Source organism: Anguilla anguilla, chromosome 15 (assembly GCF_013347855.1).
Source record: "Anguilla anguilla isolate fAngAng1 chromosome 15, fAngAng1.pri, whole genome shotgun sequence".
NCBI classification, from domain to species: domain Eukaryota; kingdom Metazoa; phylum Chordata; class Actinopteri; order Anguilliformes; family Anguillidae; genus Anguilla; species Anguilla anguilla.
The window spans coordinates 5286886-5302534 of record NC_049215.1 but is presented as its reverse complement, the minus strand read 5'-3'; the positions used below and the strand labels follow the sequence as shown (position 1 = coordinate 5302534).

The 15649-nt window shown below is 47.5% G+C and overlaps 1 protein-coding gene across 2 annotated transcripts; it reads left to right on the top strand.

Annotated features, from left to right (window-relative positions):
* Positions 1 to 4081: 4081 nt before the first annotated feature.
* Positions 4082 to 15643, top strand: desma (desmin a). 2 transcript variants are annotated; one of them, XM_035393542.1, is made up of 10 exons: positions 4082 to 4732; positions 8979 to 9039; positions 9236 to 9331; positions 10583 to 10744; positions 10951 to 11076; positions 11316 to 11536; positions 11887 to 11930; positions 12735 to 12820; positions 13537 to 13578; positions 14293 to 15643. In XM_035393542.1, the coding sequence occupies exons 1-9, from the start codon at positions 4152 to 4154 to the stop codon at positions 13549 to 13551; spliced, it is 1392 nt and encodes a 463-aa protein (XP_035249433.1). In that variant the 5' UTR covers positions 4082 to 4151; the 3' UTR covers positions 13552 to 13578; positions 14293 to 15643. The 2 variants fall into 2 exon arrangements, with proteins under 2 accessions (XP_035249433.1, XP_035249432.1); XM_035393541.1 differs by lacking the exon at positions 13537 to 13578.
* The last annotated feature ends 6 nt before the right edge of the window (positions 15644 to 15649 follow it).

The window sequence follows — 15649 nt, the reverse complement described above, 5'->3', positions numbered from 1 at the left end:
TTATACCTCCAGTTTAGGGATTGATTCTCTCTAGTCTTGCTTTTGTTGTAAGTTTCTTGTTAGATTGTACATGTACTAAGACAAAGTAAGTGCTACCTAAAATCCAGGACTGAGGATCAATTAAAAACGTGTTAAAAAAAGTTATAGTAAAAGCTACCGACATTATTATTATTATTATTATTATTATTATTATTATTATTAATAATAATCTCAGTGTGGAGAATAATGCAATATCTCCTCTCAAGGCTAATCATAAAGGAATCTGAAACTTTGTGTTTGCACCCGTTGCCTGGCAACAGTGGCATGTAGAAAGAGCACCTGTCACCATTCACATGTTCCTTAAATCCCTTCTGTTAGTGTGCCCTGGCATTTAAACCTGGAGTCACACCTCCCCTTCCTGCCACCTCCCCCTCTCACTGCCAAGACCTTTCTATATGCCATGTGAGCTCCACGATAGACAGAAAGTTACTCATTCTTTCTGTCCTGGTAATATAGAGCTTTGGAGGCTTTTGGAGACTTTGGATATGGGAGCTCTACAGAGCACAGTGTTGGGGAAACTACTCTGAAAACGTAGTTGTACAAACCACCAAATACTTCATACTGACAGTAGTCAGACTACATGAAAGCTACCCTACACAGAAATGTAGCTTTCAAAACCACAATTACTCAAAAACTGTAGTTCGAACTACTTTGTAAAAATCATTATCATGTTTCCCCAAACATGACATGCATGTGAGAAATGAATTCTTCTACACCTCAAAATGACAAAAAAAGTAATGAACTATGACAACCTCTACACACATTTGAATGTCATTGAACTACCAGAAAACTGCTGCAAAATGTAATTAAATTACTAGTTCAGCAACATGTACTTAACTACATGTAGTCAAACTACTCCGCAATACTGGCGGTACATAAATGTCATCATTGAGGGAGGCTCTCCTCTTGTCAGTCTGGTTTTCTGATGTTGTTATATATGTGCTATGCTATGTTGTTTATAACCTTTGCTTTGGAAACTGAAAATGATTTGAGAAAGAGAGGTGGTGAGCAGGAAGGTGTCCTATTTATTCAAGGAGGCAACCATCTCATACAAGTGGAAGAGAGGTTCCTACCAGTCATTATCACTTGTATCTGCATTCTTTATGAAAGAGCATCACCCACAACATCCCTCTCCCATATATAGTGCTGAGTGAGAGAGAGCAGACAGAGAGAGAGAGACTGAGTGAGTGAGTGTGTGAGAGAGAGAGAGAGAGAGAGAGAGAGAGAAGGAAAGTTTAAGTCGGAGGGGATGTTTACAGTCCACTGTCAGCTCCTGTCTTCCCTGACGAGCCCCAGGGAGGCTGGAATGGTGACAGTGTTGTTTCTGAAGCTCTAAATATAGCGGTGACACCAGCAGCTGTGGAGTGCAGAACTGTTACCCCAGGCGGAGGAAGTTTGGTTTTTTTTTGGGGGGGGGGGGGGGTGTTGGGCTCGTATTTGGTAACATGCCTGCGTGATGACATTTTAATCATGAGACTGAGTCCCCGTTACCACAGGAATGAGATCAGCTTCACTTCACCTCCACAGTACGCACTTTCACTTACCTGAGGTTTACCTGAACATTGACTATTTGGGTGTGGCGAGCAGAGGAAAAGCTATCAGATCACAGCTAGCTACCTACCTTATACTCCAATTTAACATATGACATGAAATGTACATTTTCTCCTATATTATTTATTCTTCTGGCCTATATAACATATAGTAGTACTTTCACATTCCCATTCATTTAATTCATTAACTTTTTTAGGCTGTTGTCTACATATTATACTATTATCCATTATGCCTTTTTCAGTTGATTGTTAACTTCTGTGTTTCATAGTTTTAATACCAAAAAAACAGAAGGCACATAAATATTCATAATTACAGTCCTTGGAAGCACAGATCAATGCTGGCATCTTTCTAATGGCAGAGAGTAACAATACAGAGTAGAATTTGTAGATGGATTTGAAGAACTGGCTAACACAAACATAAGCAGCTCAAACTCTGCAGCACACAAGTATGGTATGAGTTCGCAATTTCCCTTTAATGGCAAGGAAGAGGCAGCACGCTCGAAAAAAAAAAAAACACACACAATCTCTCAGTCTGTTCTTTCCAGAGGCCATGTCACAAAACAGAGCCAGAAGACGCATCCCTCTCTCCCTCTCTCAAATGTTAGCCCATTATTTTTCTGACAGCGAGGAGAGGTCGAAAACACAGCCCAAGGTAAGGTCTGTACCTGACCTTTCAGCCCGTCTGACCTGAGGCCTCAGCCATGTCTCACTCCCTATGAGAATCAACGTGGGGAACACGCAGCCATTTAACTGGAGTACACATTCAGCATCGCCCCTGGTTACGATCTCGGTCTCTGGCCCCATCTGCACACGCTTGCGTTGCCGCACGACGAACCTCCGGCTCAACGCCGTTGTCGAGGACCGACTGCGTCCCGGCGTGTCGCTCGGGCGCGGCGCCCGGCCTGGCGTATCCCGAGGGGGCTTCGGACCCCGTCTCTCCACCCCCCAGCTCCCAGAATTCACAGCATTCCGCCCCGAGCCTGCCGTGTTTATGACACAACCGTTAAAGGCACCCGGTGTTTACGTGTTCTGAGACACAGAATGATGATTTACTCGGCGCGATGGGAAGAGCCAGCGCACACCTCTGGACCAGGGATGCCTTTCCTTATAGAGCCCGATTGGCCCCGGTGTTCCTGTTCGCTCCGAGACGCGCGTTAGCGCTGCGCAGCCCCTGAGGGAGCTCAGAGCAGGGTGACCCCGCCTCCTCACATTATTGAGCTGTGATGTCAGCGGAGTGTGTCATCAGGAAATACATTCTACAGACTGACAATCTTTCTAAAACCAAATGTGGAGTTAAGTAGATATATATCCAGCTGTGTAAATGGATACAATGTAAAATGCAATGTCAAAGTTGTGTAAGTCGCTCTGTATAACAGCGTCTGCTAAATGCCTGTAATGTAATGTAATATATTTGTATATAAAATATGAAATGTCAAAAAAATGTATTGACTAACTACAATGGCATGTGTTGAAATACTGCCTGCCCCTGTACATCCTACCCCTGGCATCAATGCGCACACTACATTTCATGGCAGTCCGGCGATGACTTTTCCAGATATGTCTTTCACGGACGGACAAACGGATGGACGGACGCACAGACATCATTACATAACCTCCTCGGCGGAGGTAATAAACTTACAAAGATGAACTCTTTTAACTTTGTCTGATGCTGAAACTCGATAACGAATCATAAAAAAAGAAAGAGAAGTCAGCACTCATCATCTTCAAGTGCTAACTTTTCTTTCTAATTGTATTATTCTTTTGATAGTTATATTACACATTATACGCATACATTACTTTGTTCCTCATCAAGAGTTCTGATGATACACATGTGGACATAGATTATGAATATAGGTTGGCATTAGGTTGGTTATGGTTATGGCTATCCTGAGCACTATTTATGGATTTGTATTGATTCCCAAAAGATTCTGAGCAAAGACACTTGCTATAGAAGTAGGAGTTGCGTCAGTCCTCAGTTAAGGTATCTTACCACCACTCCACATTGGCATCTAATTTCATCTTTCCAAGAACGTCGTCTGAAGAAATGCAGTTTGGAGATTTGAAAGGTGAAAACATTGGAAGTGCCACAAAGGTGTTCTGTCTCGACTTCAACCATGGGGTTTCATTTAAACAGCAGCCTGGAGGCTGGATACACACACACACACACACACACACACACACACACAGACACACACACACACACACACACACGCACAAACACACACACACACACACACACACACAGACGCACACACACACACACACACAAACACACACACATGTCCCCTGACAGTGGCCCCAAATGGCTACTGGAATCCAGGACTGCGACAGCTGATATCACAGAAAAAGGGAATGAGAGAGACAGAGGGAGAGAAATAGAGGGAGGTGGGGTAAGGTGGGAGGGAACAAAGGAGGGCCTGTGAGGGGGGGAAGAGTGAAAGGGGGCGGGGGCAGCTACAAATAGGCGGATTTGGGACGGAGCGCCCCTCACTGTATTCGCGCCTCCAGCCCCGGTCTCTCCTGCCCTTCGCCGCGCCACGTCCCACGGAACTCCCGCCAGCCATGAGCCGCTCGTACGCCTCCTCCGCCCAGTCCGCCTCCTCCTACCGCCGGACCTTCGGCTCGGGCTTCGGCCTCCCCGCCTCGCTGTCCCGCTCCGTGCTCTCCGGGCGCGGCTCCGGCTCCTCCAAGATGGCCTCCCGCACCTACGAGATGACCAAGAGCTCCTCGTACCCGAGCTACTCCAGCTACCGCGCCTCCTCCTCCTCGGGCTACGGCGGCGGCGCGGCGGCGGGCGCCTCCCGCTCCTACGCCGGCCTGGGCGAGACGCTGGACTTCGGCCTGGCCGACGCCATGAACCAGGACTTCCTGCAGACGCGCACCAACGAGAAGGCCGAGCTGCAGCACCTGAACGACCGCTTCGCCAGCTACATCGAGAAGGTGCGCTTCCTGGAGCAGCAGAACCAGACGCTGGTGGTGGAGATCGAGCGGCTGCGCGCCCGCGAGCCCACGCGCGTCGCCGACATGTACGAGGACGAGATGCGGGACCTGCGTCGCCAGGTGGAGGCGCTGACCAATCAGAGGGCCCGCGTGGAGGTGGAGCGGGACAACCTGGCCGACGACCTGCAGAAGCTCAAGCTCAGGTGAGGCTCGGGGCGGGGGCTCCGCGTGAGAGAGAGAAAAAGGGTCAGGACACTTTGCGAGGAAAAGAGAAGAAGAAGAAAGAAAGAAGGATGAGGTGGAAAGGGAGAAAGATGAGAGTTAGAGAGAACCAAACTGCATCCTCATCTCATCTCACTGCCTTTCATTATCAACGAATAAGCGTTGCTCTAAACTAATATGCATTTCGCTTCTCGTTCAGCCCTCTGCTTGAAGTCGAGCAAAGTAATGTTGTCTGCCATACTCTGAGGGACTAAGTGGTCATCGAATTTTAATAGTGATATCATTTTGTGTGCTGAGTATTATTTTTTTTTTGTGTCATGGTGCTGAGTAAGGGTTGAGCTGAATAAGATACTACACACAGGCCATTTCTCTTGCATCATGTGAAAGGTCACCGCTCCCCTGCTCCTTATAAACTCTTGCTTGGTTGTGCCATGTTTGAAGTGTGGCTGTGTGTCTCATACTTGGTTCTGAAATGTGATGTGGGGTTTATTACTAAGAGTCACTAAGGGGTGTCATTGCTAAATTTTGGGACTGAACCACATGCAGTAACACCCATCAACAATTCCTAATATTACCAGCACTGGAAACTCTTCAGGAATTCAGTGGAGGGCTGGAGGTGGTTATGGGTCACTCTCTAAAGAAAGCAATGTGATTTAACTATAGCCCACGGCAAACCGATATAGCTGCTGAATCACTGAAGCTGTGTGGGAGCAGGAAGCCACCGGTCAGTGTACGGGAGATGCGTAGGGAACACACAGGACCCATTCGGCAGCCCAAAGACAGCAGCACAGGCTGACGCCAAACAGCCTGTTTGGTGGCCTATCTGGGGTCAGCTGCACACAGAGACCTCCGCACAGGACAATACCAGCGCGTGCCCTGTGGCTGACCTGGGGTCAGTCACTTCCAGAGTATCAGACGGGCAGAGTCACGCAGGGCTGTTGCCAGATTGGAGTGCTATTCTCATCCTGCCCTCTCTGCTCTCAACATTCCCCCCCTAACCTAAAAATACACGCTCACCCAGTGTGTGTGTGTGTGTGTGTGTGTGTGTGTGTGTGCGAGCTTGAGTGTGTGCATGCGTGTGTGTGTGTGTGTGTGTGAGAGCGTAGTCTATGATTCTCCCTTGAGGGTACACTGGTACTTGTGCTCCTCCTGTTAATATTAATAGATCAGCGCTTGAGTTGGGTCATGGGTGGTACACTGGGAACAGCAGTGGGCATTAGCTCAGATGTGGGGAATGTTGTTTAATGTTCGGTTGACAGCATAATTTATAATATCCCTGTTGGGTCAGACTCTCAAGAGGAAGAGCAATAGCGAGGAAGAGGAGTAAATGGGCTGAGTGAAGAGACAGGTGTACGCACCTGTTGGGTTGGATGAGTCCTGAAGCAAAGCAGCTGTCCCAGCCCAAATTTGCCCTCCCTCTATAGACCCTCTCTAGCCCCAAACTGCTGCCATTAGCTACAGGCGAAGCATAACACATTTCCCTGGCCCATAAGGTCTACAGTACTCGACATACAGATTGTACAAATCAACACATTCACTGACAGCACTGGAATGTGAAACCATGATGCTGAATGTCAAAAAAAAATGCAAAAATGCTAACTGGACAAATTATTCAATAACTGAAATATTAACAAATGGTCCGAATCAATTATGTATGACACAGTTCAAATGTTTTCAGAGTTCAAAAAACCATATGGAGTCACATCTTTTGCTTTATCTGAATGCAGAAATGAATTGGATACATAGCCTTGCAACTTGCATGTGGCTTGTGTTCAGTCCGTTCATGCCTACAGTATGGTGCTGTTTGCCAGTCAGGCAGGGAATGCCCTTGCTCTCCAAGGGAAAGGTTAATGGCATCATAATTCTGCACTGGCGGTGCTTTTGGGTCATTTCTAGAAATGAACAGGAGCGGTTAGTCTAAAGAATTAGATCTGATCGACAAATAGGAATGGAGCTTTATAAATATTAAGGCCTGCAGTTTGCACATAGTTTTGGTGTGGGGAAAATGTCAGGAAAATTAAATGAAAATCTCATTGCACATGCCCAGTTTAGAGCCCTTCTTACTGCACATGCGTAGTGGGGTATGTCTCATTGCACATGCTCAGTTAGAGCCCTACTTACTACAAATGCACTTTGCACTCTTTTGCAAATGCTCATTTAAAACCATTGACAGTATATAAATGGATGACGGGATGCCGCTGTTTTCAATGGGCGAGATTGGAGGCTGACCATATCATTCCTGATCGGCCCCTTGTGCAATGGATACTGGGAATGTCTCCTATTTGTGATACAAAAGATGTACTCCTTGTAGTAGCTGCACTATAGAATTTGTTAGATTGCAGCATCAAGGTTAGAACGCAAAATCATCACGTTGCACAATTTATCGTAGACATTTTAATGTATGAAATTCTCCCTTGTATAATCAAAATAACTTGCTATAATATGTAGTGCGGACAGGTTCCCACTTTCCCATATGGCAAACTTTGGAGTTTCTGGATTTTTAGGGAGCTTCTTCTTCAAATGTTACAGCACGGTCCTTTGAGGTTGCTGGCTTATTACGTCATTATTTGTGCTGAGAAGCCAAAAAATGGTTACTTCCGCTGGCACGCCCTGAAAGACAATTCCTCTTTAGAAGCTGTGCACCTGCACATGCTCAGTAGGAGCCTGTCTCACTGCACATGCTCAGAAGGAGCCTGTCTCACTGCACATGCTCAGAAGGAACCTGTCTCACTGAACATGCTCAGTAGGAACCTGTCTCACTGCACATGCTCAGTAGGAGCCTGTCATACTGCACATGCTCAGTTAGCCAGCCCCTGACTCTCCTTGCTCTCCACTGCTCTTGACCTTTTTGCTTCCTGTCCTCAGAGCAGCTGCAGGGTTATGCTGCATGTGCCCGTGAGGCTGGGGGGGGGGGGGGGGGGGGGGGTCAGCTATTCCTGAGCCCACAGAGACAACGGGGTGCAAACTGCCTGTTACATCACAGGCCTCCACGCTCCCACATCATCATATCCACACATATCATGTCAGGCCATTGGCCCTTAGGCTGACACACAAAGAGTCACTCCAATGAAAAAATCCAACAGCACTGCCTTTAAATCAGTGGTTCCCAACACTGCTCCTGGAGGTCCACTGTCCTGGAGGTTTTCATTTCCACCCAAATTTAGCACATCTGATTCCATTAATCAGCAGGCCAATGAAATGTCCAGCTGTTGAAACAGGTGAGCTTTCTTAGCGTTGGAATGAAAAACTACATGAGAGTAGATCTCCAGGAACTGGACTGGGAACCGCTTCCTTAAATAGCCCTTCGTAACATCAACATGACCCCATTGTACACAGTAGATGTCACCTTCACATGCACTACATAAACATTCATAAACACAAATGTATACATACGCCAGTAGGTATAAGGCATGTTATGTCACCACCAATCCACCAACTGACATTACCATAAGTGTCACACACACTACATGCCTATTTGCTGTTGGAGACATCAAGATTCATGATTGATTGTGCAGCGCTTATGAAGTTATGATGTCATGCTTATGATCACTCAAAGAAAGTGCAGGGCGTTTAAAGAGGCACCTTGGTCCTGCTGGTCCTGAGGCTCTCTCCACCGCTGCTTATTTGGGAATGGACCGCTCCTCTGGCGGCTATCCCAGCCCCATCTCCTGGAAGACGTCTGGAAGATGTCCGCGCCGGAGGTCCCATTGTTAGTCTATAAAAGGAAGTAACCGAACTGGGTTTTCGGTGCAGAAGAGATGCATCACCCTCCGCTCTCCTCCTTCCGCCCACCCTTTCACTCTTTACTCAGTTAAATACCTCAGCACTGGATGTGCAGACAAAAATCAATGGATCAGTTCACAGCCATTCAAGTCTCGTCTTGCCAGTATGCGGGCAGGTTATTAGAAAGACCCTATAGGCAGGAGGGTAAGGGAATAAAAGGATGAGTCACATGTGCTGCACTGTGTGCTTTTTAAAAACAGACCTGAGCACAGGCTCAAGGACTCAGACATAGAATGCCAAGGACACCAAACCAAGCTCTGTGGAAATAGCAGACAATCCTCTCCATGTGTTATCGAGAGCAATCTGTGAGAGTACAAGACATTTAAATAAGTATTGTTCTGAATTTCAATTCATTTCTCTCTCTCACCACTTTCTCTCTCTCCTCTTTCTTTCTCTCTCTCATCACTTTCTTTTTCTCTCCCTCTCTCCCTCTCTCTCACTCAGATTGCAGGAGGAAATTCTTCAGAAGGATGAGGCTGAGAACAACCTGGCTGCATTCAGAGCCGTGAGTCTCTCTTAATTTAAATTTACAATTCGAAATTCACTTGCCAATATCGCAGCCATTCGATCGTCGCCTGCCAATTCGTCTGCATGAGGGCGAATCTGCACCGACCCCCTCCCCGTCCCACGAACCCCCCGGATGTGTCGCTGGCGCAGTGTGTAGCGAGCGGCCTGTTTCACGCGCCTCGTTGTCCCCGCAGGACGTGGACGCCGCCACCCTGGCCAGGCTGGACCTGGAGAGACGCATCGAGACCCTCCAGGAGGAGATCGCCTTCCTCAAGAGGATCCACGAGGAGGTCTGTCCACACACAGCCATACTGCCACACACGGACGCGTAAATGTGTGTTAATATGAACGTCCATACATGTGCGCGCACACACACACGCATGCATATGGGTGTGCGCACGTGCGTACCCACACACAACAGGAATGCAGCCGCCTCTCTTTCTGACCTTCCTGACTATAAACCTCAGAGAGAGAACGGTATGAGAGTACGTTCTGCCCACTGAGTTATGACTGGCAGGGTTGTGCCATTTTATGACACACATACAGAGCAATAAATACAAACACAGAGGAAGAGAGAGCTGCGGGTCCTTGGGTTAAACACAAATGAGACACTTCCTGAGAGTAATTAGTTCCTAATAAACCAGGCTGAATTATTTTTACCAATTTATTGCACAATTGCTATATATTGATTCACTATTATATCAGGCATTGTGTCTGAAGGAAATTTGCTAATGGGCCCATTAAAGTGCAGCATTAAGTGCAGCGTGCAGTACTCTGTGTGCAGTACTCTGTGTGCAGTACTCCGTGTGCAGTACTCTGTGTGCAGTACTCTGTGTGCAGTACTCCGTGTGCAGTACTCTGTGCAGTACTCTGTGTGCAGTACTCTGTGTGCAGTACTCCGTGTGCAGTACTCCGTGTGCAGTACTCTGTGTGCAGTACTCCGTGTGCAGTACTCTGTGTGCAGTACTGTGTGCAGTACTCCGTGTGCAGTACTCCGTGTGCTGTACTCTGTGTGCTGTACTCTGTGTGCAGTACTCCGTGTGCAGTACTCTGTGTGCTGTACTCTGTGTGCAGTACTCTGTGTGCAGTACTCCCAGTGCTGTACTGTGTGTGCAGTACTCTGTGTGCTGTACTCTGTGTGCAGTACTCTGTGTGCAGTACTCTGTGTGTAGTACTGTGTGTGCTGTACTCTGTGTGCAGTACTCTGTGTGCTGTACTCTGTGTGCTGTACTCTGTGTGCAGTACTCTGTGTGCAGTACTCTGTGTGCAGTACTCCGTGTGCAGTACTCCGTGTGCAGTACTCTGTGTGCTGTACTCTGTGTGCAGTACTCTGCGTGCAGTACTCTGTGTGCTGTACTCTGTGTGCAGTACTCCGTGTGCGGTACTCTGTGTGCAGTACTCCGTGTGCAGTACTCTGTGTGCAGTACTCAGTGTGCAGTACTCTGTGTGCAGTACTCCGTGTGCAGTACTCCGTGTGCAGTACTCCGTGTGCAGTACTCCGTGTGCAGTACTCACCCCTCCCTCCCCCATGCTCGTCGCAGGAGATCCGCGAGCTGCAGGCCCAGATGCAGGAGACGCAGGTGCAGGTGCAGATGGACATGTCCAAGCCGGACCTGACCGCAGCGCTGCGGGACATCCGGGCCCAGTACGAGGGCATCGCCGCCAAGAACATCTCCGAGGCTGAGGAGTGGTACAAGTCCAAGGTGCGGCAACGCAGCAAATGGGGGTTCTGCTAGCTGTCTCTGAGGTGTGGGGTGTGGACCCGTCTCCAGGTGTGGGGTGTGGACCTGTCTGCAGGTGTGGGGTGTGAACTTGTCCCTCAGGTGCTAGGGTTGTGAACCTGTCTCCAGGTGTGGGGTGTGAACCTGTCTCCAGGTGTGGGGTCTGAACCCATCTCTCTTGCCTGCAGGTGTCAGATCTGAACCAGGCCGTGACTAAGAACAACGATGCCCTGCGTCAGGCCAAGCAGGAGACCATGGAGTTCAGGCACCAGATCCAGTCCTACACCTGCGAGATCGACTCCCTCAAGGGGACCGTGAGTATCCTGAGCCCTGTGCCTGCACCTCTCCTGCACAACTTCTATCCCTACTTCACTTCTCTCATCTTCCCCTCCATCTTCCTCCTCTTCTCCCTACCCCACATGCCTTGTGTTCCACCCTCGCTCAAATTCACGTTCAAATTCTCTCTCTGGCTCTCTGTCTTTTTCCTCATCGTCTTCCTCTTTTCCACTCTTCCTCTCTCTTGCTTCGCTCTCTCGCTCCCGACTCTCTGCAGAACGAGTCTCTGATGAGGCAGATGAGGGAGATGGAGGACCAGCACGGTCGGGAGGCCGGAGGCTTCCAGGACGCCATCGCCCGTCTGGAGGCCGAGATCGCCAACATGAAGGACGAGATGGCCAGGCACCTGCGCGAGTACCAGGACCTGCTCAACGTCAAGATGGCCCTGGACGTAGAGATCGCCACCTACAGGAAGCTGCTGGAAGGAGAGGAGAGCCGGTAAAAGAGAGAGAGAGAGAGAGAGAGAGAGAGAGAGAGAGAGAGAGAGAGAGAGAGAGAGAGAGAGAGAGAGAGAGAGAGAGAGAGAGAGAGAGAGAGAGAGAGAGAGAGAGAGAGAGAGAGAGAGAGAGCAAATAGAGAAGCTTAGAAGTAAGAAGTTCTTGAATATCAGAATATATGTTCAAGGGTATCCATGATGTCAGTGCAATGGCTGTGAGAACATGAGTGCATAGGCCTTGAGTGTGTGCCAGACATAATGGTATAACCATTACATGTGTACCTCGTGGGATTTCTTTGGTTACCTTTCTGTTGCTACCACTCACTGGTAATCTTTTCGCTCTCTTTTCCAGAATTTCCATTCCTGTGCAGGCATACTCCAGCCTCAGCTTCCGAGGTGAATGAACTGATGTCACACTCATATACAATGTTCCTTTCTAAATGTAAAATTCAGGAGAAGTTACACATTTAAATTAACTTTGCTGTACCTGCAATTGCTTTCGATAAACTTGTTTTTGACAAAACTTTGATTCACTTTAACAAAATACGGCGCTGCAACTTTTCTACATGCTGAAGGTTTATGCACAAACGAGAAGTCACGCTCACACCGGTTTATTACACACTGCCCATTTCCTGTTATGACTCATTTTTACCACCAGAGGGAGACAATGCTCCTCAGACTCAGCAGCTGTTGTCTGGTTCATTCCCTCCTCTGCATTTAAGTTCTAAACTTAGAGCAAAATGGCATGTAGATGGCAGCTAGATTTATGTGGTAACCTGGAGACATTGTTTTCCACCAATGCGGCTAGTAAGCACTGACACATTGCAGAAAGAACACCACAGCAAGCAGAGACCCTTAGGGTGTTCAAAGCCAGGCTTGACACAGTACCACCTACTCACTAGACAATTCACCGGCAAATAACAAGCATAGACGAGCTGAATGAATTGTTACGCACATCAGCATTCTTTAGTTTTTTTACCTGAGAGCAGACATGTCTGTGACTGCAATGTTCAAGAATGCTGCCCCCAGGTGACAGGGTTCGTAAGGCATGAAGGTTTAAAAACATACAGGTCCTGCCTCTTGTTTACACAGGAACACATGCAGGTCTCACTGTTGGGCTGTTAAATTGAAACACACACACAGGCTTCACCTGCTGGCAACGAGGTGATTAAATGCCTGGCTCGAACTCTGTCTCCATAGAAACAAGTCCGGAGCACCAACGCTCATCTGAAGTCCACTCCAAAAAAACAGTCCTGATCAAGACCATCGAGACTCGCGATGGAGAGGTGAGCTATCCACACACAAACACACACACACACAAACACACATACACACACACACACATACACATATGCACGCACGCACGCACACACAAACGCACGCACGCACACACACACACACACACACAAACACACGCACATGCACACACACAGGACAGAGCAGCAGTTGAAAGTGTAGTACAGCAGCTTTCCTACAGAGTGTGATGGGGTCTCCACAGAATCACAGACACAGCTCTGCTCTTACCCCTGCTCCACTTCTGCCCACTGCGCCATATTTAATAAGTATCCCAGACTGTGCCATATTTATTAAGTATCCCAGACTGCACCATATTTATTAAATATCCCAGACTGCACCATGTTTATTAAATATCCCAGACTGCTCCATATTTATGAAATATCCCAGACTGCTGTGCTTTTTTGTTACATAGCCCAGACTGTGCCATGTTTATTAAAATTGCCGCGATTGTGCTGTGTTTGCTTAATACCCCAGACTGTGCTTCTTTATGTATTCTAGACTGTGTTTGCTGAATATACCTGACTGTGCAGCATTTGTTAGCTGCAGTGTTTAGAAATACTCTCAAGTGGAGGAGAGCACAGGAAAACTAGCTTCATCTCTTTACTGACTACCTCCAATCACATGTTGTAAGGAGAGAAAACCTGCTCATATTTAATAATGGAGATTTGACTTCTTGAGTAAGTGTGTTCTCCGCTGGTTTGTTTAGGCTAGCTACGAATAGCCGAGGGGGGCCTCATGAGCTCGTTGTGTAAGTCCTGTTGGCTTCTGCCAGAGTATCCCCCCCCCACCCCCACCCCAAATCCTCCACTGCCACTGCCAACCCCCTCCACCACCCCACCCCCTCAGCTGATACTCCTGGCCAGAATCCACCGATCTGGGAACTGTGAGAGAGCACGGCTGCCTCTCTCACGGCACACGGCACACGCGCACGCATCTCACGTCTTCGCTGCGCGTCACTGCAGACAGCCTGCACGCACATTCTCGGCCAGTTTAATGCCTCCTCCTCCTCCTCCTCCTCCTCCTCCACCTCCACCTCTGCCACTAGCCTAGCCCACACACCGTCTCTGATCAGGCTTTAAAGACCAGGTCACACAGTTAGCCTCTACCGGGGTTCCTTACCGGAAGAAAAAGAGAAATCGGCTCAAATACGGTAGACTTGTCTGCTTTATACTTACTATAAACGAATTTATTCAGGGCCTAAATCAATTAGGTGAGACTCCAGTGCTTTTAGCTTCTCTCCTGGGGCTAATCAGACACTGAGGCGTTATAGCAAGGAGCGTTACAGATACGAGGGACTTACTGTCAGTGTGACCCTGTCAGAGTGAAGCTGAGGAGAAGCAGCAGCACACAATCGCATGAGCACTCACTGACCCTGTGAACGTGCCCCGGGCCTGTCTGTACGTTCGTCTGTCTGTCTGTCTGTCTGTGAGTCACCAGTAACCCCCCCGTCTCCACTCTCCAGGTCGTCAGTGAATCCACTCAGCACCAGGAGGACGTCATGTAGGACACAGAAGAGAGGAAAGCAAAGGAGGAAAAAAAAAAGAAATAAAATTATGTGTAAAAAAAAAACAAAGACATTCGCATCCAAATGGTGACCCCTCAATTTGTTAAAGGACTGGCACAGTTTTTAATGCACGCAAGTAAACGGCTCACTAATGACACAGAGGCTTGATAAGTACTGCAGAAATGGAAAAAAATGAAAAAGGTAGAAAATAAAAGGAACGAGAAAAAGAGGACAGGAGAAAGTGAATGATCAAAATGCACCGCTGCTGCCCATACAGAAATAGAATGCACTGCAATATATTGCAAATATATGGACTGTGAAATTATATTTCATCAGAGCATAATATATTGCAATATATTAAAGAACCAATGTGCATATTTGTCAACATATTGAAGTGTTGCAGTATATTGATATTATATTTCAATCTATTTTCAAACATATTTCATTTCCATAAGGAAAAAACTGTGATTACAGCTGAGTCTCTATTGTGAGTGTGCATCCATGCACGTATGTGTGCGCATGTGTGTTTATCTCCCACAGTTTAAAGAATGCCATTCTAGGCAGCAGAAGTCTACACTCATCAGATGATCTTATTACGAAAAAAGATCTCACCGTTTGAGTTGCAGAGTTTCAATCATAGTGGCCATCCGCTTCACACATGCTGTTTCCACTGTGGGGTGTCTGTACGGCTGGGCATGGCAGGAAGTAGGTGGGTGTGGCTGAAGCATGTTGGTCCAATCAGAAGGAGGATGGGGTCTGTGGCCTCACTGAAGAGCGATCTCGGCTTTCTGGCTTTTCACAAGGGCTGCCGACCCACTCAGAAATAGGGCTGTATCTATGAGCTAGAAATTTGCATCCTTTGCTCCGTCATTTTTTTCCCCCCCAAGTTCCAATGTTTCCAGGTGGAAAAGCACTTTGACTTGAATCAGTAGTCACCTTCAGATCAGTGCAAGGAGCAAGCTACTTCAGAGTACTTGGACAAAGCCAAAGATCTGGCTCTGTATGCTACAACATTCAGGCATTTCACCAGGAAAAAATCACTTTTGGCAATGAGCAAAGATTCAAATGTGACCAACGTACTGCTGGAGTTTCACGGAGCGTGAAACATGTTATCACTCTTTATACTGCCAAAGTCACTGCAATGCACTTGCACCTGTCACTTGAGTCTGACACTAGCAGTTGATAATTACACATCTGTCAGAAAAATTGGTTCAATCTGTGTAGTTACGTGAGTTGATATCTTAAACTCACTGTACCATGTAGTGGCTATTCATCTAGTTCAGTAATAAACTATGTGTTTTCACAGACACCAGTC